This window comes from Coloeus monedula, assembly GCF_965178545.1.
Source record: "Coloeus monedula genome assembly, chromosome: 8".
Lineage (NCBI taxonomy): Eukaryota > Metazoa > Chordata > Aves > Passeriformes > Corvidae > Coloeus > Coloeus monedula.
In genome coordinates, this window is record NC_138788.1 from 35,294,092 (window position 1) to 35,319,821 (window position 25,730).

At 47.5% G+C, this 25,730-nt stretch overlaps 2 protein-coding genes across 3 annotated transcripts in view; one reads left to right on the top strand and one right to left on the bottom strand.

The window, feature by feature from the left end:
- Window positions 1-11,885: 11,885 nt before the first annotated feature.
- On the bottom strand, window positions 11,886-13,613 carry NKX1-2 (NK1 homeobox 2; the record flags this gene model as incomplete). Its single annotated transcript, XM_082286591.1, has 2 exons — window positions 11,886-12,454; window positions 13,382-13,613. 2 exons carry the CDS (start codon window positions 13,611-13,613, stop codon window positions 11,886-11,888), a joined length of 801 nt encoding a protein of 266 aa, XP_082142717.1.
- Window positions 13,614-16,103: 2,490 nt separating this feature from the next.
- The window catches only part of LHPP (phospholysine phosphohistidine inorganic pyrophosphate phosphatase), a 74,034-nt gene continuing 64,407 nt past the window's right edge, over window positions 16,104-25,730 (top strand). For both annotated transcript variants that reach the window (XM_082286539.1, XM_082286538.1), the window contains exon 1: window positions 16,104-16,250. In XM_082286539.1, coding sequence (XP_082142665.1) covers window positions 16,129-16,250 — 122 coding nt within the window. In that variant the 5' untranslated portion in view covers window positions 16,104-16,128. The remainder of the gene's footprint in view (window positions 16,251-25,730) is intronic.

Genomic DNA, 25,730 nt, shown 5'->3' on the forward strand with positions numbered 1-25,730 from the left:
CCTCTGCCGAATTAGTCTAAGCAGCAGTCTTTGCGGTCACAGAACCCCCACAGACCCCAGCGGGATGAACCCCCCCCGGCTCCACCCCACCGCCCTCCCGCCGCTGTCACCGCTCAGCCGCACCTCGGGGAAGTCACTGTAGAAAAGGGCGAGCACTGACAAAAAATTGAGAGGAATTGGAAAGACATTCCCGGGAATGGGAAGTGTGTGGGATGGTGGTGGTAACTCCGCTAGCGGCTGCAGGTTCCCCAGGGATGTGATGACAAGTGCTCTGTGTGTGCCCAGCCCTAGCCTTTCTCTTCACAAAAGATGTGCATGAGCTTTTTCCCGATCTTTTTTTTTCATATGGCTAACAGAAAACATTTCAAAATAACAGCCAGGGATACACTAAGGTCGCTAAGGAGTTTCTCACGGAGCTCCTGTGCCAGGTGTTTTTGCCTACACGTACCAATCTTCCCCCCCAGTCCGCCGCGGTCCATCCAGCGAACCCGTGCCCTGCCCTTCTCCATATGGAAGGGCATTGATGGAACCCCGAACCGCAGGCTCAGCTGCCTTGGAAGAAAAGGGGGGAATGTGGGGGGAGTGAGGTCCAGGAGCACCCAGTGTGCTCTGACCAGGAGCTTTGAGCTGGGACCAGCAGGTGAGCAGGGACAGGCTGGAACGAGCCAGCGCAACCCTGACCTTTCCTCGAGCTAAATTACACCTGGAGAGCGTTTTGTAACCAGAAGATCGGGGGGGCGTTCAAGTGGAACTGCGAGGTGTGTTTCATAAATACGTGCTGGTTTTGTCCAAAAGAATCACAGACTGGTTTGGGTTGGAAGGGACATTAAAGCCCATCCATGCCAACCCCTGCCACGGGCAGGGACACCTTCCACTATCCCAGGGTGCTCCAAGCCCCGTCCAGCCTGGCCTTGGACACTGCCAGGGATCCAGGGGCAGCCACAGCTGCTCTGAGTAACCTGTGCCAGGGCCTCACCACCCTCACAGCCAAGAATTCCTTCCCAATATTCCATCTATCCATGTCCTCTGGTGGTGTGAATCCATGTCCTGTCCCTCCATGCCTTTGTCCACAGTCTCTCTCCAGCTCTCTTGGAGCCCCTTTAGGCATTGGGAGGGGTTCTAAGGTCTCTCTGAAGCCTTCTCTTCTCCAGGCTGAACAATTCGAGTTCGCTCAGCCTTTACTCGTAGGAGAAGTGTTTCATCCTTGTAATCATCACTGTGGCCTCCTCTGGGCTTGCTCCAGCACTCCAGATTGGATCTCGCAAGACCAGACTACAGAAGAAAACAAATAATATTTCACTTTTTATTGTACCCACCTCACTAGGGAAAAAAAAAAAAGCAAAACAACCCAAAAAAACCAAACCACAAAACCCCTCAGTCTTAGCAGTGATGACTTCTGGGTGCCTCTTGCTCTTTGTCCATAAATCGCCCTGACAAATTTATCAATGCTGGAAAAGAATTTATTTCTTCCACAAAGAAAACATGGTATCCACGGTATCCCACTTAACGCATAGAGAATTTACATATCTTCCCCTCGCTAAAGCAAGCCATTTGAAAATATTCCCAAATCTTGTCATATCTTCTAATAGATTTGCTCAAACCCTGAATGTCAGGGAGCAGCACCACTTACGCCTTTATAGACCAACACCCTCGGAGAAAATTTTCCCAATGTGCAGTCAGCTTGATGCAGCAAGGGCTGGGAGGAGAACAGATGATGTTGAGCTCTTTATAAACACGCAGAGAGCTCAATTTGTTAATATGTTTGTGTCTCCTACTAGCCCAATTCTGCCAGCAAATAGTGCCCTACATCTGCTGCCAAAGATGAGTTCATAAAGCACCAAAAGATTGTGCCTTAGGTGCTAAATTGCAAAACGCATTTCGGAGTCATGACTGCTGAATGAATACACAATGGTACTGTGCCCAGTTTTCTTAAGTCCAGGGGCAGTTATTATCTGGGAGCAATTGAAACCCCTTTATTTCCAGTTGAAGCTATGATTTTTTGTGAAAAGCCTAACATTTTAAGGCTGAGAATAAGCGGTGACCGCTCTGCTTTGAGTATTACACGTTGTCCCAGCTCATTCTGCCCCTCTACTCTGCTCTGATGAGATCCCACCTGGAGTTCTGCATCCACCTCTGGGGTCCCAGCACAGGAAGGACACGGAGCTGCTGGAGTGAGTTCAGAGGAAACCACCAGGTTGATCAGAGGGATGGAGCAGCTCTGCTGTGAGGAAAGGCTGGGAGAATTGAGATTGTTCAGCCTGGAAGGGAGAAGTTTTGAGGTGACCTAATTGAGGCCTTCCAGTACTTGAAGGAGCCTTCAAGAAACATGGAGAGAGACTTTGGAGAAGGGCCTGGAGTAACAGGACAAGAGAATGGCTTTCCACTGACAGAGAGTAGGTTTAGATTGGATATTAGGAAGAAATTCCTCCCTGTGAGGGTGGTGAGGCCCTGGCACAGGGTGGCCAGAGAAGCTGTGGCTGCCCCTGGATCCCTGGCAGTGTCCAAGGCCAGGCTGGACAGGGCTTGGAGCACCCTGGGATAGTGGAAGGTGTCCCTGCCCATGGCAGGGGAGTTTGGAACTGGATGATCTTTAATGTCCCTTTCAGCCCAAGACATGATTCTACAATCTCTGGTGTAAGGAAAAAATGCATAATTTTATTAGTTGCATGCTCACTTTTCTTAAATAGCCTTATAGGACATGGTTCAGGATTTGCAATCCATGAGATCAATGGGATTTTCCCAGATAAGAAACGTAGGTTTAAGTTTGGATTGTTTTTTACTTTGGCATTTCATTATCATGGCAGATCTCTTATCTGTTAGCTCAAGTCATGCTAATGATGCCTTCTACCTATTTAGCCACAAAAATAACATGCTGGGAGCTACATCCCTTTCATCTTCCATAGACTCAACTCAAGAGCTGCCTTTCACCTGCCTTTAAATGCTATTGTTCTTAAGGTCACCTCCAACTTGGTTAAGATTCATCCAGCCTTGTTCTTTTCAGAATAAGCAGAAAAATATAGAAAGAACAAAGCTTGTTCAAAAGATTAAGTAGCACCTGTCATATAAGGGAAATATACATCTGAAAATATAAAGTATGCAAACTAAAGGCAACCAAGATCAGTTGAAGTGCTGAATCTCGGGTTCAGCTCTACCTCATGGATCTGGAGGAAAACTGCCCCAAGAGGCAATTTCAGAAGCCAGACATGCAGGAAAACAGCAGAGCCCTGTCTGGAAGGCAGAGATTCAAAAACAAGTAAATAAACAAACAAGCAACCCACAAGCAAGAAAGGGCTTGCTTGCTTTTGAATTCTGTAAGGTCTGAAAGAAGAAGATACAGCCATAATATGGAATGCACAGACATTATAAGTAAATGTATTCTTTAAAGCTGATACAAACTGTTTCTGAGATGAAAAAGTATAAATATGAAATAACTCGCAAAGTGGTTAATCAATCTGGTTAATCAAGACCTGAGAGTGCCTTCAAAGTTCTGTTTAATGTAAGCCTGATGAGTTTTATATAGGACCAGCATCATGGCTCACTTTACTTCCTCCTTTGTTTTTGGTACTTATTATCAAGACATAGAAAATATCCGCTTTTCTTCTTTAAATGCTATCAAGTTGGAATTTTAAACCATTCACATTGTGCACAGTAGCAGCTATTACTGTAGATCTTGAAGGAATATCTCTCAGCTAGATATAGTATTCCATGTAAATGTAAAAGGGAAAGCAGAAGCTTGATGTGTACTATTTAGTTACCTGTGGATACCTAAAAGATTCCACATGACAGTAGCCAAACTATGGAAAGGAGAATACATGAAATGTTAACATTTTACAGTAATTTGCCCTGCAGAACAAAAGAAAACTCTGACCTACTTGAAGAAAGAGGGTTATTATATTCATTCTGCTAATCCAGAAAATACAATTTGACATGTAAGTAAACCATAAAGTTATAAGAAGGAACAAGTTAAGTCATGCCAGTTGTTAGGAGTAATTCCGCAGCTCTGTCTCTGGCAGAAATGCTCATTGAAGTCGTTGGGAATTAGGCATGTGAAGAGACTGAGGAATTGCATCCCACTTATTGTGGTTATTTAGAGGTAGAGTAAATAAAAGGGAATTGTGTGTCAGTTTGGCTGCACAAGCTCAGCGTGTGCCAGGGATTCACATGCTGCTCAAGCATTGGCAGGATTGCAGGACCCTCACTCGAGTTAAACACTGTCTCAGGAATGCTGCCGGAAATGTCCAGAGTTCTTTAAGAGCTGACGTTTTGCCCCATGGCACCAGTGTTCAATTCTTCCGTGGCATGGGGCAGTTCCTCACCCCAGAGCACAGGCTGGATGTGGAGTTCACCCAAGCCAGGAGGTCCAAGTTCATCATTACCTAAAACCAGCACACATCTACAGAGCTGGCACAAGGACAGTCCCACCTCTCTTCCCACCTGTAGCAAAGCCACAGGGATAGGCTTCACCCTTTCTCCTCCTGTTGAAATTCTGCTGCCACTCAGCAAAAATGAGAAATAGGCACTTTTCTGAGTCAAAGGTAGGTTTGAAGGCAAACCTTGCAGTGAACATTGCCCTGGGGAGCTCAACCTTCAGTCCCAGTCTGACAATGAAAGATAGAAAGCTACTGGAAAGTGACCAAAGGAAGCTACCTAGATGGTGAAGGGTCTGGAGGGGAAACCATACAAGTGGCAGCTGAGGTCACTTGGTTTGTTCAGTCTGGAGGAGAAGAGACTGAGGGGAGACCTCAGAGCACCCTACAGCTTCCTCATGAGGGGCAGAGGACAAGCAGCACTGATCCCTGCTCTATGTAACCAGGGACAGGAACAAGGGAATGGCTGGGGCTGTGTCAGGGGAGGTTTACACTGGATATTAGGAAAAGAGAGTGGTCAGGCCCTAAACTGACTCCCCAGAGCAGTGGTCAGAGCCCCCAGGCTGACAGAGCTCCAGGAGTGTTTGAACAATGCTCTCAGACACAGGGTGGGATTATTGGATTGTTCATAGTGCCTTATATAGAAAAATGGCTTGCCATGGCCCATGATTGTGTTATTCTGGTTATTTACTGAAAGTAGAACTCTACATTAAGACATATCTTGCAGGACAAGAAACATTAGTCTTTCCTGCAGCAGGGCTAGAATATTTCACAGTGCAGTGTGTCAGAACAGTGCAGCAACAAATTGTAATGTGTGCAAAGCAGATCTGCCTCTCAAGTCCACTTAGATATTTCTCTTTTAGCTCGTATCTTTCAAGATAGTTTGGCAAAGCACAGCACAGCCCCCTCAAAATAATGCTGTTTTATTGGATGGGTGTTAGTTAACCCAGCTTAAAGCACCACAAACAACCCTGAGAGCTGATGTTCTTTTTGCAATATAAACCTTGAGCTATAGTTCATACTTATCCTCCCTGATTTGTCTGTTGGCTTATTGTACAAAGATTTCCATTATACTTTGTTAGATGACAGCATAGATAACTGAATTATAGAATCAAAGGAGTTTAAATTGCTGTCTCCTCTCTTAGGCTTTGTTCCCCATGTTTGAACTTACACTGTTATTTTCCTTTGCAGCTCAACAATACCTACATCCAGAGCCTTCCACAAATGAGGTGAGACATTTTATTTCCATGTGAAACCCAAAGGTAAATTATAAGCTCTTTCATTTCTTGAACTTGTAGTTAATTAAATAAGAGAGCCTTTTTACACATATTTCTTCTGAGTATCACATTCCTTGGGCATCATACTGCCAAGAAGACACGACTTGGAGAGAGCTTGGGAAAAACAACTTTTTTTAGCTTCCCAAGACAGATTAAAAGAGCTTTATTACTGGCATTTTCTAGCATAAAACGCAGAAATGTTAAAATAAAAAAATCCAAAGAAAATTGGAGTGAGACTTGATTTAAATTTCAGGCTTTCAAGTGCCTTGTATGTGATCTTGCTTCTTCCTTGAACAAATGTATTTTGATTTGGATCCTGAGGACCTGGTGCTTCCTAAATTCCAGTCTTCTTTCTTGGATTTTATCAGGACAATGATTTCTGGAAAAACTCCTTTACATGTTCTCCTGACTTTGAAAATCTGACCCAGATGGCAGCTCTGAGAGCACACAGAAAATGAACATAAATACATCTAACTGGGTAATAAGAATAAATATCTTGTCAATTTGGTTAATCTCAGGATTGAGCACTGAACATCTGGATATGCTTTATCTCAGGAGCTGGGAAACTTCTCAAAATTCCAGCATGACACATCCCACTGGCCCTGCTTTTGCAGAGTTTGACATTGCTGCAGCCAGGATTGCCAACCTTGCTAAATGGTGAGCACTCAGCTCTGACCTCAGGGCTGCTGTGGTCAGCCACTGGACAAGTTACATAATGCCTGCACCAGGTCAGGCTTTAACCTGCCGGCACTGAGGTGAAAGATCAGCAAGGTGACTTATTGCATCACATGCCACTTCTCATTACCCCAGGATGATGTGCTGGCACTCCTGCACTTCCCCAGTCAGGACTTCAAGTTATCCTTAGATTTTTCTAGAATATTAGATAATTCAGAAAATTGAAGGTCTTCTTGATATATCTTAGGACAAAGGAATTTGCTTTCTATCCATTGTTTCAAGACAATTTCTTTCATCATAATTGTTTTCAAAAACCATACCGCTTGAGATATGGAAATATGGAAAGCATATTGCCAAAAGGAAGGAATCTTCAGGAAGACCTTGACAGAAATTACCTACTCTTAAACTATTAAGTGCCTGTTCCATAGAAGGGACAAATAAACTAGTAAAGAATTGAATCCATTCTTTGCTCTCTGCAGCTTGCCTATCAGAGTTCCCTGCCCATGACAGGGGATTTGGAACTAGATGATCTTTAAGGTCCTTTCCCACACAAACTGTTCTAGGATTAGTTGCTCTTCTGGAGCAATCTCAGTGAACTGCAGCATTTCTTGAATTCACCAATACTTGTGACTTGCTGGGTAATTCCATGGAAGGGACTGGATGATAAGGAATGCTGTCAATCCACAGCTACCCACAAACACCACGGGAGGTACTGGATGTTGGGACATCATCACAGAACTGACCTCACCTGATAGGACAAGGTTTCAACTTACCTGACTCAGTTTGTTGTGTCAGGTTCTTAGAGACCCACAGATACAAAACCTGACATCTTTTAAGGTTCCCATTTTGCAAAGTGTATGTGATTTAATATATTCTCTTTTTTTAAAATAAATGTTTAATGCATCATTCTTTAAACAACAGCAGTTGTTTATGATCAAAGCTACTATAATAAATCAGCATGTGTAGAAAGGAGTAAAATCTTTTATTTTTATTGATCTTGTACATAGATCTGGTACTACTCAGTGTTTCCAGTCTGTCAGAGGCTGCTCAGTGGAAAAGCACAAATCTTGAGTACTGCTAAAATCCCTCTGCAGTGTTACAGCGTGCCTAAGCCCCATGGAATGCCACATTTTTAATTACAGTTTTCCTGTGGCATTACACAGAACACAGAAAAAGACATGATCAACTTGAGAAAGAAGATAACTTGGAAACTCTCCGTGTTTGAAGGGGAAAATCTAAGAGAAATGGAGTTTAATATTTGTGCTACAGTAGAAAGCAGTGGTGGTGTTGCTACAGGCTACATGAATCACAGCCACCACAGAACAGCTCCTGTGAACAACACGGTGAGGATGCCAGCTGAGAGCATAACGCAAACCTGTAACAGGCAGCTCATAAATTAGTTGTACGTCATTATCTTCCCAGAAACTTTTACTGAGTGCACTACCAGAAATGGGGCCCACAACGTGAGTATGCCATGAAAACAAAGTGCTGTAAAGATTTGAGCAAGGTGACTTCAGCTGATACAGGGTCATACCGGAAAACAAAAACAGTGTTCAGGCCTAGAGGTGCAAGAACATTATTATCAATTTTTCTTCAGGAGTATCTCACCCACCAAATATTTTGCAAGATGTCTTGTCTGCCTGTGAGTTGTAAAGCTGCTGAAAATCAGACTTTGATCTCATTCCTAAGAGGTGTTTAGGACCACAGCAACACTTCTCATTCATTCCTGAGTCACCTGACCACTTGGTGGGCTCATGGATGGCCAAAAGGACACCTGCCAGAGGTCACTGCCATGTACTTCTCAACCTCTGCTGCCACCAGAAGGTGACTCACATGCTCCACTGTGACCAAAAAAATCAGTGGTCACCTCTCTTATGAAGGAACAGTTCTGCCAGAAGCAGGAAGAGTAGGAGACCTCTGAGTTCTCTCTGCTCCTTGTCTTGGGTCATCTCTGGCTCTCTCTCTATGGTCCTATTTGACTTCAGTGAGGAAAAATCCACAGGTGGAAAACAGGGGAGTCTGTTCTCACCTCAAGAACCTGTGTGTAGGTAGCACATATCTTATTATAGATGTCCTAATAATAATGAGAGAGAGAATAAAGGAGAGATTGCTAGGAAGGAATAGACTTTAGTTTAATTTTCCAGTCATGTATTACACAACAAATCACATTGATTTCCTTCAACAAAAATGCTTGGTCACTGACCTGTCAATAAATACATTTTATCTTTTGTTCCTCAATGTATTTAATTTTTCATTGTATTCTTCTAACTTTGCAAACCCAACTGCACAAATTGTTGTGGGTATTTTTTCTTAAGTACCGATCTGAAAGTCTGGTTCAATTGACATTTATAACTTTTCCCTGTGATGTCACAGTGTGCCTCCATGTACTTGTTTCATTATCAGGTTAAATGAAGTCAGTTTCCAAAGTGATTGTGCAGTTCTTGGACTCAGAATTGGCAGTAGTTTGGGCAGTTTGACACCCAGCTGCTGCCGCCTGCTCACTGCAGACACTGTCAGGTGCCTAATCACAGAATTGTTTGGGTTGGAAGGGGTCTTAAAGATCACCAAGTTCCAGCTCCCTGCCATGGGCAGAGACAACACCCACTAGATCAGGTTGCCCAGGAATGAGGGAAGCTCCTAACTTTCCTGTTCTCTATGGATCATTTGAATTCAAAGCTCTTTTAATTTAATATAGATGCATTTTTTGCTTTTTACACATAGGACTTACATGTGATTCCCTTTAACATCTATATTCAGCTGTGAGTAAAGTCAATTTCTGTCTATGCCTGAAAATATTGCACAAATCTTTATTCAGAATTGTTAGAGATAATGGATACTCAGTGGGGCATTTCCAGAAGTGTTACCAGTGCAAATGGCCTCATCCGTTCAACACAATGTTTGACAGCGAGTGCTGTTCCCAGGACTGCTTGGAACCTCAGCTGGAATAAGTTCCCAGTCACCACATCCCTAACAAGAATCACCGACCCAAGCAGCCCCCACTCAACAAAGCAGGGAGGGAAGGGTCTGTCCGAAGGGCTTGGAAGCATTTAGCCAGGAAAGCTTTGGTGGCCCAAGATCAGAGCCACAAAATCTGCATCCCATTGGTTTGTATCCCCCTTCCAATGCTATGCAGAGGTGCAAGTCATGCAAAGTGGAGACCATGACTGCTATATTCTTTGGAAATAACCATTTCCAAAGAAATTTGTAAAACATTTTTTGGGAATCTGGGCTAGAAGTGACTAAACAGAGTGATAGGAAAATAGGCTAGAGCATCTTGCATAGGAACCGAAATTTCCTGTACAGTTAATGCAGTTTTGGCAAAGGCAAAATTGCTGGCAATGCAGAGACTTGAAAGGTTTATGAACAGCAAAAACCACATCTTAAAGGAAGAGAAAATTTATACTATTTATTTTGACTTGTAACATTTCCTGGCTTTTTTGGTACGATTTACACTTCTTAAGGAAAAGAAGTAACCATATGACCATACCAGGGCACAAGCCTGTCTTTTACCAGGGATCTCAGTACACTGTGGGTAACCAACCGTATCATGCTCTGGCAACCTCTTAGAGTGACAGAAAAGTGATATCAAGACCTCTTTTTTGCATGGACATTGATGACAATCACAAGTAAGAGGCCACGAATAGTCAAGAGGATTTAAGTTTAGTTAGTCCTAACTTGAGGCAGAGAAAATAGACTAGACCAGCCTGCAGGAATGCCTTTCCCTTCCTGCAGGGCTTGAGCTCTTAACTGCCCACAGTTTGTCAGCAGTGGGGGCGACCTGATGGCTCAGACTCCAGGGACTGCTGATTGCCCGGCCAGAAAGGAAGGCAGCTCTGGATGCACCCCAAGCAGCTGAAATGACCCCGTCTTTTGTAACTCTAACTTAAATTAAGGTTAAAAGGTTACTTTAATTAACCTGCAAGTAAACAAATTCATACGGCAGTTATGACTTCCAAACCCGTGACCTGAGGTGAACTTTGTATTCTGTTAATAGCTCTGCAAATCACTGAGAAGACACTGCGTTCCTCCTCTCAGTGTGGAAAGACAACCTCAGGTCATTTCAGCCGGCCCAGGCTTAGGCCTGTGGCTCTCACACTCTTGATCCCTGCAAAGCTGGAAGTCAGGAGGGTGATTTTTGCGAGAGAGGCTTGTCCCATCAATCATCTCCTCACAGCCAGCCCGGAGGAGATGAAGTATCACCCACAGTCACTGACATGCAACACAGGGACCATCAAGATCCACACCAGGTGGGCAAATAGTCCACGAAGCAGACAGTGCTTCATCCAAGGACAATTAAAAACAATTAAACGGGGAATAATTTAAAAACTCTTTTTATTTAGACCATCACAAGAGCTAGATAGGATTTATGAGCTACGTGTTTTGGTTGGAGAGCCAATGTGTACTTTAAAGCATTGTCAGAGACCAAGAGGATACAGTCTGGAATACTGTGTTGTAATAATTTGTAAAACTGCACGAAACAGATTTTTTTAAACCAATTACTTCCCGTCTGTTCAGGGACAGATGAGCCCCCAGCTAAAATTCCTTTTCATTCCGGTGCTTGTAACGATGAAGATGAAATGTGATTTTCCTTCTAACAAATGCTCCAAAAAGCAAAACCAGAAAAAGCGTGTGTTTCTCTGTTATGGAAAATAGGTCTCAGCATGCTGGAAATTCTGTGTTTTACTTACTTTCTACCACAAATGCCCCATTTTTAAAGAAATGAATAATGTAATAATTTTCTCTGATTTATGTTTTCTTTTCTGCCTCATTTGGCACTAATGCTGTGTTATTACAAGAACAACTGTTCTCTGCAAAAAGAATGATCTTTAGACTTCTTATCCAAAACCTGTGAAGTCACTGGGAATGAACTGCAGGGAAAGGAAGAGAGGCCATGGACATGAGCAGCAGTTGAACTCTTTCCCACTGACCAGGCAGATTTCCTTCTTGTCTCTTGATGACACGGAGCTGCATTTTCCTGCACCTTCCCAAACAAAAACTCTCCTCCAGGTAGGGTGCCAAGAACACGACTGGCAGTTTTCAGAAACGATAATGAATCGTGGGTCAGACAGGGCTCAGTAGAGTCCCATGAGCACAGTCAGAGCCTGGGGACGTCTTCACTGGCGAGCATCCCTGGGATTCGACACGGCTGCCTGCACCCTCATCAGCATCAGGATCACTGCAGTGCTAACGAGTGCCACAGCTCCCGAGCCCTCGAGGCTTCAGACATGTGCTGGCAAGCCGAACAGCAACGAGGAGCATCTTAACAATGAACTTGGAGAAGAATCTGCAGGGAATTAGTGTCAGGCGTGTGTAAGAAGGTTACTTTTCCCATCTCCAACACCTATAATTACATCTCAAATGTGCTAATAAAATCCAGTGGTTACAGTGAGGGTTTTTTTTCTCTGTGTGTCAAAGTCAAGCATGCTGCCGTGACGCCTAGGAAAAATCAACTTTCTTACACTTCTAATCGCCATGCAAGCAGCAGAAGCGATGACGGTGTTCCCCGCTGGGTCAGAAGGGCTGAGGTGCGCTCCTGGCTCTCGGGGACTGCCCCGGCCCTGCCGCTTCAGAGGTGCGGGGCGTAGAAGGGACCGAGGTACGCGGGGCTCAGGAAGGGCGCGACGGGGCCAGCGCCCAGCGGGAAGGGGGCGGCCGGCGGCACCAGCACGTTGGCGGCGGCGTAGGAAGGGAAAGTCTGGAAGGGCAGAGCGGCGGGGCCCGGCGGGCTGGGGCTGCCGCCGCCCGCCGCCGCCGCGGGGGATGCTGCGGGGGCCGCCCCGTCGGCGCCCGGGTGCTGCTTCTTCCACTTGGTGCGGCGGTTCTGGAACCAGATCTTCACCTGCGTCTCGGTGAGGCTGAGGGACAGCGCCAGGCTGAGGCGCTCGCAGACCGACAGGTACCGCGTGGCTCGGAACTTGTTCTCCAGGGCCACCAGCTGCTCGTAGGTGAAGGCGGTGCGCGCCCGCCGCGGCTTCCCGCAGCCCGGCTCTGCCCGCCGCCGCCGGGCGCTCCGCGGCGAGCCCGGCTCCTCCGGCCCGGGCGGGCTCCCGGTGCCGGTCCCGTCCCCGCTCGGGTCCTCCTCGTCGCGCTCCTGCCCCGCGTCCTCGGCGCCGCTCTCCGGCGGGGCGTGCACATCTAGGTGAGATCGCGGGGCTCGTCAGGGGATAGCGCACTCTCCTCCCGGCCCCCCTCCGAACCCCGCGCTTCTGCTCCCACATCCCTCCCTCCCCCCAACATAAGAGCAATCATTAAAAATAAAATAAAATAAAGGGGAGAAAAATTCCGCCCGTCGTGCCAGAGACCCCCCCGCGTCCCCCGCTGTGCCACCGCATCCGCGGCGGGGAGGGGGGGAGCCGTCGATATGGATTTCTTACCAATTAAAAAAGAAGTTATTAAAGTCCCCTTCTGAAGCGAAATAAATCCCCTCCCCCCCCTCCCCATCCCTGCGCTAATGGAGTTTCAGATTTGCGAGGGCCAGATCGATAGATGTCATCTATTAAAGGTAAGTTTTAATCGAACAATATTAGGATCAGGCCGGGGGAAGGAGGTTTGAAGTGGGCACCTGCAAGCTGCGGGCAGGAGATAGGCGGGAGTCGGTAATAGGATATCGATCACCGGGAGCTAAGGCATCCTCCGGTGGGGACGGGCTGAGCAATTACCCAGCCGGCCGTCCCGCGGGCCGGGGCAGCCGACCGCTGCGGCCCCGGGGAAAGGAGCGCCCGGGGGCCGCCCTTGCTGGGGGAAAAACCCGTGCGGTGCCTCGGTAAGAGCCGTCCGGCGCCGGGATGGGACGGCGGCGCGCCCTGATGTACGCCCTCCTGCTCGGGCGGCAGAGGATGCTCCGCACTCCAGGAGCCGGGCAGGGCACACGGATATCGAGAACTTTTCCCTTTGCATCATCAAGACTTAAAATCCAGTTCCAGCCCCCCTTCCCTCGCCTCTGCGGGACCCCGCGCGGGGAGCGCGTCCCGCCGGGCGCGGGGCCGGGGGTCCCCGTCTGCCGGCGCCTCCACCTGCGCGCCCCCGCCAGCGCCGGCCGGAGAAACTCGAGCGCGTTCCTACCATGTGCCTCTAGTTTATTCCTCCCGCTGCCGGGAACAGCAGCGTCCTTTCCTACTTCAACTCTTCCCAAACTTTTCTCCCGCTCGCCCGAGCGGGGGGCGCTGCCCCAGCTCCCCGCGGCCGGTTCGCGTCTTCTGCTGAATTTCTGGGGATCCAGGATGTCTAAGATGGAGAAGGAGATTTTATGATGGATGGGGGCCGCCTTGGCCCCGCGGTCCGGGCATTCCGGCATCCCACCCCACCCTCCGCGCTTCCCGGAGACCTGCTGGCTCCCAGCGCGGAGCCGACGGAGCGCAGCGCCGGGCGCGGAGCCGGGCCGCTCCCGAGCCGCACGCTCGGCGCTGGCGGCGCGGAGTGAGCGGCGGGGAGGAGGGTCGGCCGGGGAGGCGGAGGGGCCGGCGGCGGGGTGGGGGCAGAGGAGGGGGCAGCGCAGCCATTGGCACGCCGCCCCCGCGCCCCCTCCCCGCCGCGCTGGCTCCGCGGGGGCGCAGCGGGCGCCTCCCTCCATCCCAGCCTCCCGGCGACGGGGCTTTCCCGTTACCTGCCCCGGGTTGGGGGGGAAACGCGCAGAGAGGTGGGCCGGGGGCGGCCAGGAGCAGCTGGCACCAGAGCCGGGTCTTCCGCCGGAGCAGAGATGCGGCTGCACCGACGGCAGCTAATGTTCCCCAGGGCCCGGAGAGCCACCGACTGCGCCTGTCCCCTCGCCCTCTGCTGAGCCACCTGCAGCTCCCCCGCTCCGTGCGGGTCCAGCGGGGTGAGCCCTGTGTTCAGAGGCACCCAGAGACGAGGGATGGCTCCTGCATCCCTCTGCTGCACTGGGCAGGATCCAAGCTCCAGGCGCTCCCTGTGCCAGCAGCCACTGTTTGAGATGTGAAGCTATTGCCTGGTCCTCAGGGAGAAACGAGCAGCTTTTTGTTTGGGAACAGCTTGGAATCAGTGTGGTTCAGACTCTGGACCAAACTCCTGCAACTCACCCGTGGTGTTCACACTATTCCCAGTTAGTATGGAGGGAAACTGAGGCCTGCTTATGCTGGAGGAGCTCCTGCCCCCTGAGCAAACCCCTGAGCGACCCTCCTTGTCCTGGGGGGAAACACTCTGTTGCCTGTTCATACCTATAACTGGGACAGGGTAGGTGACAGCAGGCCAAGCCTCCCCACCGTACACCAGCCCCGTGACCACTTCTAGCCAGCCCTGCTTATTGAAAACATGTTTGCAGTGTATTTTGGCACACCTGTATCTGTTCAGGGGATGCTTTTCCCTCTCCTTAGCAGTTCAGCATTTGTCAGTGCCACAAATCATTAGATAGATTAGGGAAAGGCATCCTTCAGGCAGGGCGGGCAGCCTTCAATAGGAATCCGCTACTCCCCCTGCTTCTATTCCTATGGAACGATGCAGAGCACAGTCCTCCTTCTCTTCACAGCTGTCTAAGCCTCAGCAGAATTGGGCTCACAAATAATTCTTGGCATAGGCCTTAAGATAAGGGGAGAGCAAGAAGAGGAGATGATGATGATGTGCAAGGGAGATGTGATTGAAATTGTGTTAATTATCCAAGAGCCCATTTGGCACCGGCCTCTGGGGTAGACTACCACAAGAATGTAGAAGAGAAGGGAGCTCTGGCCTGAGGACTTCACACACACAGGCTAAAGGTGGCTAAAGCTTGGTTTTGGGGATGCAGGAAGTGGTGAACTAGGCAAAAAATCTGGTATATGTGAGACTATAAATACTTCCGTTTGAGTTGTTGGGTCTATGGGAGCTGAGAAGGCAAATTGCAGCACTGAGATTAATCTGTGAGTTAGCAGACATCTTCAAATATCATCATCTTCACATGTGTATGCACACAGCCTGCAAACATACATGCATGTGGAAAGGCACACACTCGCGGATTAGTTCCAGCACTCTGAAGTTGGTCCGTTTCCCAGCTCAGGCATTAAAATTCAGCCCAAGTACTGTCTTTAAATTGCTTTGATGCTAGGTGGGTTTCAACCCTGACCTGTCCTGACGGCAAGTGATGGCTGTAACAAGCTGTGGATCAATATTCATAGCGGGTGTCCTGGACTGATAACACTATCCAAGACAATGTTCACTATCGCTGCAGACAGCTGAGATATTGTGCCATTAGTAATGTTGTTTTAAATAACCTGATCCATTTCTGAGTCTATTTAATGAATTTCACAGTTTAGATATTATCTTTAGGGAGAAGCCAGAGGCTATTCCAGAAGCGGTGATGCAAATCAATGCTGCCAAGGCTCCTCTGCTTTTCTTAAAACAAAATGGACTATAATTCCCCCACAGCTCCTTATACATTCTGGCAGTCGTGGTGTGCTATTGATGGCATTAGCGAGGACAAGATATTTGGGGGGGAAAATACTATCTGTAAAGCTGGAACACAGCTGATAAAATCTTATCTGTGTTTGTAAAATTCTTTATATGATGAGTCAGTGGAAGGTTTTTTTCTTGGTTGTCATATGGATCATAGAATGCTTTGGGTTGGGAGGAACGTTAAAGATCGTCTAATTCCACTCCACTGCCATAGGCTGGGATACAACCCGCTAAGGCAGGTTGCTCCACACCCAGCTTGGCCTTGAACGCTTCCAGGGATGGGGCAGCCGCAGTTGCTCCGTGCTTTTCCCCGTGCCCCGGGCGTTTGAAGCGGCTCGGATTCCCGGCGCTGCGGGGCGGAGCGGAGGCCGGGACTGCATTTCCCGGCAGCGCCGGGCGCGGAGCGGGGCGGGCGGAGCGGAGCGGCCATGGCGGGCTGGGGCTGGGCCCGGGCGGTGCGGGGGCTGCTGCTCGATGTCAGCGGGGTCCTGTACGACAGCGGTGCCGACGGCGGCGTCCCCATCGCCGGCTCGGCCGAGGCCGTGCGCAGGTGGGTGGGTGGGAGGCGGCCGGGGGGACCCGCGGAGAGGGGGAGTCCCCAGAGCGCGGCGTGGGCTTGGGGCTGCACCGAAGGGCAGCTCCTAAAGGTGGTTGGAGTCCAGCCCCCGCTGTGCTGTGTAAGGCCCGGACAGGAAACGGGAGCTTCTGGGGGTTAGCTTGGAGCTTTTTAGGGTTATTTAGGCGAAGGGAGCCCGCAGAGCCTGGGTTGATGGGGAGAGGAGGCTGGGGCGGTGCAGGAGGCACACGGCGTGGGGTTTGTTGGCTGCTGTCACTGCACATGTGGCAGGAGCTGGCAGTGGGTGAGAGATCTGGCACTATCCCCTGGTAAGCGTTTATTAAATATTACCCACACAGACACAGAGCTTCTGTAAATTGATTAACTTTGCTGTCAAATTAGCTGGGACTTCTTGCAGGGAATTTGCAACTCAGAAATGGCGAATTTCTGTGCTGGGGTTAATGATTGCCCAGCTTGGAAGTGACTCAGAAGCAAAGCGTGATCTTGGTTAGCTACTCCCAGTGCCCACAGGTGGGGAACTCCTTCACTTTTAGCTGTGAAGGTAACACAAGCTAAGTAACTTTAACTTAACTAACTTTGATTAATTAGGTTGACTCAGCAGTGTGTCTGTATTGGCCTTCCTTGACCAGAGGAGCAGGATGGGGCCAGGGGAGAGCAGTGGCCGCAGGGAGAACTTTGTTTAAAGACAAGTATTGATTGTGTGGTTGTGAATTTCTGGAAGAGCCTTTTGGCTGTGTGTGGTGTTTCACTCACACACTGCAGAAAATCCAGATCTGTTTCACGTGGCAAGTGCGGGATGGAGCTTGGAGCAACCTGGGATAGCAGAAGGTGTCCGTGCCCATTTCAGGGGATTGGAACTTTAGTGTTCCTTCCAACCCAAACCTTTCTGTGATTCTGTGCTGCTGCATGTACCCCACTTAAAATGTTTTAAATGTCTAAATTCTGATCCTGTGTGAAATACTGACAGTGCTGCTTGGTGAGCACCTCTGCAGCTTCTGTCCTCCGGGGTCACTCAGCACAGACGTGGGACAAGTGCACTATTGGGCAGGAAAATACGCAGGAAGAAATACTGAAACCAGTAAAATTAATCATAATGGGTTAGTTAAATATGTGCCTAAGTGTTGGTGGAACCACCGTGGAAAGGCAGAACTGGAGATGATCCAATTGAAGTGGTAATAACAGAACTCTGGTGCTTGGGGTTTTTTTGTTTGTTTGGGTTTTTTGTTTTTGGGGTTTTTTTGCATAATTGTGTCTTTGTTCGTATTTCTTGATACACATGTAGGAGGCACAGGAGGTGTTATCAGATGGATCAGAGTTCCCAGTGCTGTCAGAGAGCAATATTTGAAGTAAGTTTAAGGCTTACTGAGGCTCTTGGCCAGTTTGTGGTGCTCAGCTGGCCAGGGGAAGCTGCAGATGCCAGGACAGCCAAGGGGAGAGTAGCATTCCAAGGGAATTCAGTGAAACTAGGCAGAGGGAAAAGTTGTTTGTATTGAAATCCTGTGGAACGTGGTTCTTTCAAGGGATTGTGCATGTGCAGAGCACAGCCTGGGACAGCCCAGATTATAGCCAAGGCCTCCAGGCATGGCCAAACCAAGCATAAATAACAAGAACTGCATTATTGCTGTCAGAGATCAGATCATTCCTTTAAAAACCAGGACGTATTCAATAATACCTGTATTGTGGATCACCAGATGCTTTTGACATTGTTTTTTTTGCTCCTAGATTTTAAACTTCATTTTCTGCCGGGTTGCAGGCTGTTATTTAATAACCTTTGTCACTGCATTTGCTGAAACCTCCTGCATGGAGGCCACATAAACTGCAGTCTAACTTACAGTAGCATCAGAAATATGCTGATGAAACAACAGTAAAACTCTGGCCTTGGGCTAAATGTAGGAAATTATGAGCTTTCTCTGGAAGTCCTGGAAATGTCTAAGCCCTTTTTAGTCACAGGAAGCCCTCGGCAGCTAATCTGACCTGGCTGCCTGTGTGGAAGGAGGGGCTGCAGGGGTCTTTGAGGAGAGTTTGGAGATGCAATCCAGAAACTGTCTCTGGAATGCTGTGCAGGAAAGGCTGATCTCATTTGGGCAGGATTTGGTGAGCAGTGGAGAAGCAGTGGTTGTAGCTGTGGGAACTGGGGACAGCAGAACGGAAAAGTGCCAGGAAGGGAAAACAAACCCCACCAAACCACTTTGTTCAGGTCATTCAGTGTAAGTGGTGAAGAATAATCATTTTCCTTGGGTAAAGTCAAGTAGGCTTATTTATCTGCCTATTAGGTTAGTAATTGTTCTGGCTCACACCATTTAAAATCTTTATTGACTCATTATCCTATTGCCAGTTGGTCATTAATATTTGTGTCTGCATCACAGTACAGCTGGGTCGTTTCAAGCAGATGGATCAAAGCTAAAAGGAGCTCTTTTTTAATTAATTCCTTTTTTTTAATCAATTAAAGAGTCAAAATTGCATATAGAAAGGAATTTTATAACTAATTCAAATTGCTGCGGTCCTCTGCTAAAAAAGCTGTCTAACATCTTTTAGTGCATATGTATGTCCAACAGAAATCTTAAACACCATTTTGGTAACTCATAGTACAGATAAGGACTCTTACAGCATGACAGCTGACCTCTTATTTTCAGACATCATCTCCCCCATTACAGCAATTAACTTAGTGTAACAACATATAGTACACTCCAATAAAAATAAGTAAACATACTAATTTGTCAGTGGTTTCGTGTGACTGAAGCCGTTCTGACCTCTTAAAACTACATTTGCTGCATTATTTCTCTTTTTTTCAGCCGAATTCTGCTGTGCAGTTATTTGAGTTGGTGTTTGAGAGAGCAGCAGTGTAATTTCTGCCAGCAGAATTTGGCCTGGTTTCTCTTTGTGATGGCTGCAGAGGGGTGCTTCCCTCTTGTTTGTTTGTTTTTAGCTACCGTTACAGTCAGATGGAGCAGAAACATGGCCAGAGAAGCTGATGGACACTGGAACACCCTGAGCAAGGTGACATTCAGTAACTTCCCAGTGCTGTAGAGACCCTCGTGAGGAAGGCATCAATAGTTGGTATAACCTGTGGTGAAACGCTAAGTGTAGCAGCTGGGAATGCTTTATTTATTGCTGGTGTACCTGCAGCCCTGATAAATCCTACCTGTGAAATAGTGTAGGACCCAATGCACTCTGAGAGGGGGTTGGTGGGTTGGAGGCTGAGAAGGTGAACTACAGGAGTGTTTGTTGAGCAGAGCAGAGCTTATCCTGTGCCCAAGGGATGAGGTGAATCTGGATCCTTGCTACTCATCCAGCCTGTGGCAGCCAGGCACCCATGTGCCAAAGGGTATTGACACCCCTGGTTTAACCCAGGAGCCAGGAATGTCTCTAAATTCCCCAGGGACTCTTGTTGTTATCTTTAGGTGGGGATTTTAGAGCAGTGGGTGGCTAAAAAAAAATCCAGAAGTGGCTCGATAATATATCCTTTTAAACTTTTAAGAGATAATATTTATTGATTATTTAATTTACTGTGGCATATCTTTGAGAAAGTTTAGTAAACTCCACCCATCTCTTCCCAGCGTGTGCAGTTCACTGGCAGATGCTTTGGAGCAGATCTGAAAGCCCGTGGACAAGATCAGAAAGGCCATCGGTGACTTAAAGGCTTCTCCTGGAGCCAGCCCTAACAGAGCCTCAGTGCCGTGCTGTTATTGTCTTAATCGATTTACACAGCACTGACACGAGGTGAGCTAGTCGCTTTTTATCTTACAAATAGCAGGGAGCTGGTCCCTTACAAGACAGAAGGTGGTTAAACATCCATAAAAGATGCTCAGGCTGTGCTCTGGCATTTGCATTTACAGCTGTGTGCTGATAGTGTGTCCATTAGCATATCCATATGAAAAGCACACAGTGGCTGGACGTTTACAACATCCTGTTGTTGGCCTGGGATAGTGCATCTGTTAGCACAGCTTTGTACAGAGCCCTTGAAAAGGGCAGCGGAAATCTGGGGAGCAGGGAGGCTGGGGAGCAGCTGGACAGTCCTGTTAAAATAAAATACCTGGAGAGTCTAACAAGGAGAAGATTGTGAGGAGAACAAGCGGAACTGGGACTGTAAAACAATTTAGGGTGTGGGGGTTCAGACGAGTTGGGAGCTCACAAAGAGCCCTTTGGAAGTGTGTGTGCCACAAGGAGTAGGAAATCTTTGTTATCACAGCAGATAGCGTGGCTTAGCACAGGCTGTGCAGATGTTCAGAGTTCCAAGGCTTGCTGTGCCTTCGGGACATGTGATAGAAAAGGAGCTGTTCCTCCTAGAAAGAGACCTTCAAGTAAACTATACAGGCTCTTGTGTAAATACCTGTTCATTTGTTTTTTGTACTTGACTCTCTTTGTGCTTTCTACCCAAAGGAACCCAGTGACCCAGGTGTCACTGCCCTCCTGAAGCAGCGGAGACACAAAAAATGAAGCTCTTCTCTATTGTCATGTAGCTGTTCCCTGGCAGAGCCAGAAAGGGAGCCAGGAACTGATCCTCAGTGGGTGCAGAGTTGTCTCAGCTCCACTCCAATTTGTAACATTAGCTGTGGTCTCAGTGTGCCGAGAGCAGTGGGTGTTCCTAGCCCATATTTGCTTTCCTAATTAGCAGTGTTCATTATTTCTTTAAAAAGATCTGTGTCCCTGAAGTTGTGGGTGCTCACCTGCTATCTGCACAAATTGCAGGAGTAAGTGCTTGCATTTTTGGAGTTTGCACATCATTAACCTTTAGGGTCTCAGAAATAGAATTCCTTCTTTACAAACAAGTGCTGTTTGTGTACAAAGTGAGAATTCAACCCTGTCAAATATAACTTGGTTTTGAATGAATTTTTAATGGAGTTTTAAAAATTAAAAATTTTAATTTTTAATTAGCAGCTTCACAGAATCATGGAATAGTTTGGGTTGGAAGCAACCTTAAAGATCATGTAGTTTCAACCCCCTGCCACAGGCAGGGACCCCTCTTTTTGCACAGAATGAAAGCTATTGGAGTAGCATTCGCTATGTTGTCCATAAAAAGATTTTGCTTAATGCAAATAAATATATTCCAGACCGGTTCATGCTGACTGAATCCCCAAAGATCTGATTTTTTCTTTGACAGCTCCCAAAGTGGAGATTTACCAGCTACTTAAGGTCTACTGGAGTTTACTTATTGAACCACTTGCAATGTGGTTAAAGTCTTTTAGGTGTAATACATTAAGCTGATTTGGTAATCTGCAGCCTTAAATGCATCTTGTAACTGAACGTAATGGACCAGAGAGATTTTTCTTATATTCTGCTTTGTGCTTCCTTTCTGCAGATTCCCTTCAAAAGCACATGTTATTTTTATTAAATACTGAATTCTAGATTTCTCTGTTGTGTGCATTGTTGCCTGCAGATCTGTTGTCCTCCCTGCTCTTCAGGGAGGTGGACTATGATTTATGGTGCCGGATAATTTGTGCAGTAATTCTGGTATCCAGCTGTATTTGATGGCCTTTGCAGAGAATTCATGACAGCACAGACTTTGTGTTTGTTTTAGTGTGCAACTTCCAGGATTTCTTTCTACCTCTGAAAAATTCTACATTATCAAAATACCTAAATAAAGGTACTGGTGGGTTTTAAATTGTGCTTTCAGCTACAATTTAGTGATTTTTTTTTCCAGTTTTTGCTGTCAAACACTGTCTTAGAGTGATGCTTCCAGAGTCTTTACTTTTATAACTGCACCCTTCCTTATGTCACCCTTGCCCACCCTTAAGTAACATTGGCCTCTTTCTTGTGGCTCCTTCATGTGTGCCTATTAATCTGCTCTTATTCATGTGCAAAGGTAATGCCCTCCTATTTTTTAATCCCTTTTGCAATCCCTCCTTTGGATTGCCTCCAAATTATCCCCTTCTATATTTAGAGAGAGGTGAGCCATATGGGTCTGGAGAGGAAACTGCTCGGGAGATAGCAGATGTAGAGATGAGTTTCATGCACAGGAATGCAAGAGGGATTGGGGCCAAAAAGTGCCATGTGTAAGGATTTGTCAGGGCAGCCTTGCTACGTGGAGCAGAAAGTTGCATCACCAGAGAACCAGGGCTTTAATGAGCCTGGCTGTACTCAGGACCAATGACAGGACATCAGTGAAGGGAAACACCAGAGATCAGGGGACAAAAGTGGCATCAGAGACGTGACAGTAAGATTTAAGCAGTTTGGATGTGCTGTGATGGCAGAAATCAGAGGAACGAGAAGTTTTGGGCACTGGGGTAGAGAACGAACAACCTGGAGTTTTATCTGCAGCCCTCTGGTTTCATTGAACCCAGTGAGTTAAAAACAGCAGGGAATTCAGTGTTTCCATGGAATTAGGAGAGGCTTGTGCCATGTAAGGATGGGCAAAGGCTCTTAAGGCTTCCCCCAGGCTTCTGAAATAATGACTTTGCCACTGGAATGGCAGGATTACAGATTTGCAGAGAGAAGATAGCACATGATTGCCACAAAATACACTTTTTAAGCAGAGCAAATGTACTGTCCCCCCACCAGGCATTTCCACAGCTGGACTCCAGAAGGGGTTATTGCTCTGAGCCAGTGCTGAGCCAGAAAACCCTTTTGCATCCTCAGGTGTGTGTGATGCTCCCAGGGAGGTAGGTTCTCCTGGGAAAAGCCTGCAAGATCAGGAGATGTTTAGATGTTTTACCTGGAGCACCAGCACCCTGGCCCTTGCAGAGGGCACTAATATTAGCCCTGCCCAGATGGGAGGATGGTGTTGCTGCACAAGTCCTGGTTTTACTTTGTGGTTTGGTTGCAGGTGCTGTTGATTCCCTGTGTTGCAGACAAAGTATTAGAGTGCTGACAGGTTTACACTGAAGCACACTGGTATTTGTCCACTGATGCCAAAGAGTCAAATAGCAAAAGTGCTCAACATGCTTTCTTTGAAATTAAAAAAAACCCCAAAGCATTCTGAAAAACCAAAAGCAGGATAAAAAGCCAATTCTGGAAATCTCATGTAGCTCATTTCCAAACTCCTTTGAAGTTGATGTTGGACAGTCTCCAAGCTCAGGCTTGTTGCCTCTTCCAGGGTTTTGCTTTCTGCCCCACCGCCCATCTGCACAGGACCTCTGGCTGTGGGCAGGGCTTTCCCCCTGCTCCTGTCTCAGGCAGAACCTTCACTGCAAAAGATAGTGGGGAAAGATGGGAAATCTGAAGATTAGCCTTATACCTTTTCCTTAGTCGCTTCAGCCATGTGCAGGATAATGTGAATTTAAGGAGTGGTGGTTCCCAGCCCAGATTCCAGGACTATTGCTTTTCCTATGGGTGTCACAACCTTTACATCATCTGAAAGAACCAGGTTTTGTGTTTTATGTGCCCAAAGGCTGCCCATAAAGGTTGGCAAGGGCAGTTGGCTAAGTCTGCACAAGGTCAGTGAGGATGTCTAATAATTGTCCTAACACTTTACCTGTTATGGAACAATAATGAGAGTTTTTTCATTATTTTCGGGTGAGTGAGCCTGGCAGATGCTGACAGCCAGCAGATGTGTAAAGTTCGAGGTGATTTGTAAGGGACCGGCTCATCTGACGCATGGTAATTGCATTGTGGGACATTGTCACTCAGCCCCGTGTCCTGCTCCAGCAGAACGAGGTAAAGGTCAGTTCAAAGAGCTGCTGAGGCATCAGGGGCAGCTCAGGGCTGAAATTAAACCCCTCACATCCGCCTCTCCCCTGGGCAGGTGCTCACGGCGTGCCTGGAGCCAGGTGGGTGCCCTGGGTGGAGATTTAGGGATCATTTGGGTGACCAAGTGGTTGTTTGGATCTGGAGTGGACTTAAATCCCTCTTCTGGTAAGGCTGGTGTGGTAGCTCAGTGCTCATTTGTCCACTTTTAATTGGGGGCTTGGAAGTTTCTTTTTGTGACTTTTCCCTTCAGTGCCTGTGTGCTGTGGCAGCTCCCTGGCAGAGCAGGCGCTGGCAGCACAGCCTGTGTGACACACAGCTGGAGGGGACACTGAGCCTTCCATCTGCTCCCTGCTGCCCTGCCTGCTCTGCCAGCCCCTCCAAGAAGGGCTCTGAGAAGTTTCTTTTGCCACTTTAGCTGGGTTTGGCATTTGTCACAGCCTGGAAGGTCAGAAGCTGCTCTCCCCTCATGCAGGTTAAATCAAGCTCATCAAGCTCCCCCGTTCCTGCTTGTGGGCATCAGGAGTGGTATGAGCAGTGATGTTGGAAATTGAGTGGATTTGTCTGGTGCTGAGCCTGCTGATGGCCCCAAACAGGGAGGGAGAGGCAGCTTTCGGATGTCCACAACTACCTGGACCATGCTGGGTCCCTGCACAGTGCTGCCTGTCCGTGTGCTCGCCTTGTGCTCTAATCAGGATCAATTCCTGGTGCTTATGGAGTTCAGGTGGGATCTTTAGCATGGCCACGATGTGTGGGAGTCAGCTGAAGGCCTGATTGCATGGCTTTCCTGGGTGTGCCTGTGCTTCTGTAACAGACCTGCTGATAAATCTGTAATACGCTGGAGAGCTCGATAAAATGTGTGTTGTGTATTTCATCTCCCACTGCCCCATTCTTCTGTACTTGCAAGTACCTAATCCCCTGCTCTTTATCTTATAGGACATCACATTCCAAATCTTGTTCTTTATTCTTCTCCTGACATCCCCACACTTGCCAGCAGTGGAAATTGGAGTACATTGCTTTGCTGGGAGTGTGAGCAGTTCAGAGGCTAGAGGTTTCCCTTGAAGCTTTGCAGCCCTGGAGACTCCCCGAGCAAAGCATCTCACCTGGCAGACACAGACCTTCAAGCCACCTCTTTTAGTTTCTCCTGGTACAAAACCTGCCTGACCAGGGAAACCGAAGGGGAGTTTTGCTATAAACATGATTGGAGCCAGGTTTTCCCCCACTTAGAGCTGTTGGTAAAAGCTCTCCCTAATTATTTAAGTTCTGATTTAATAGTTGTTTGCTGGCCTGCAGGCTCTGGTCACCATCCCTGTGCTGAGCATCCAGGGGTGGATTCATCCCAGTGTGTGTCTGTGTGTAATCCTGAATGTGCAGGTGAGTGTGCCTGTTCTGTGCAAGGATTGGGCAGAGAGGTTACAGGGGGTCTTTTTAGAGATGTTAACTGGGAGGGAAAAGGTGGCTTTTCATCAGAAAGATATTTTTAGAGAAATAAGTATTGTCTAGAGTTTTTGTGGATTTTTCTTTCATTTAGTGTTCCAGGATATTTTTTGGAAGTCCTCTTCAAGTGTCACCAGATGACTCCCATTTTCTGTCCAGCTTGGCCTAACTCACTGTAGACCTGATCCTAAACATTTTCTGAGCTCATTTGTTGGGGTGGTAATTGCTGGTGGCTGCAAAGGCATGAAGTGTCCAGACTCCTCTTGCTTTGGTCAGTCCTTTCAGAAATGTCAGTCTGGTTTTCATCTAAAATGCTGAGAAAGAAGTGAAGTTTGTAATACAGGAAAACTGAATCTATGCTTTCACCAAGCTGACCTGTGAGGCTGCTGGTTT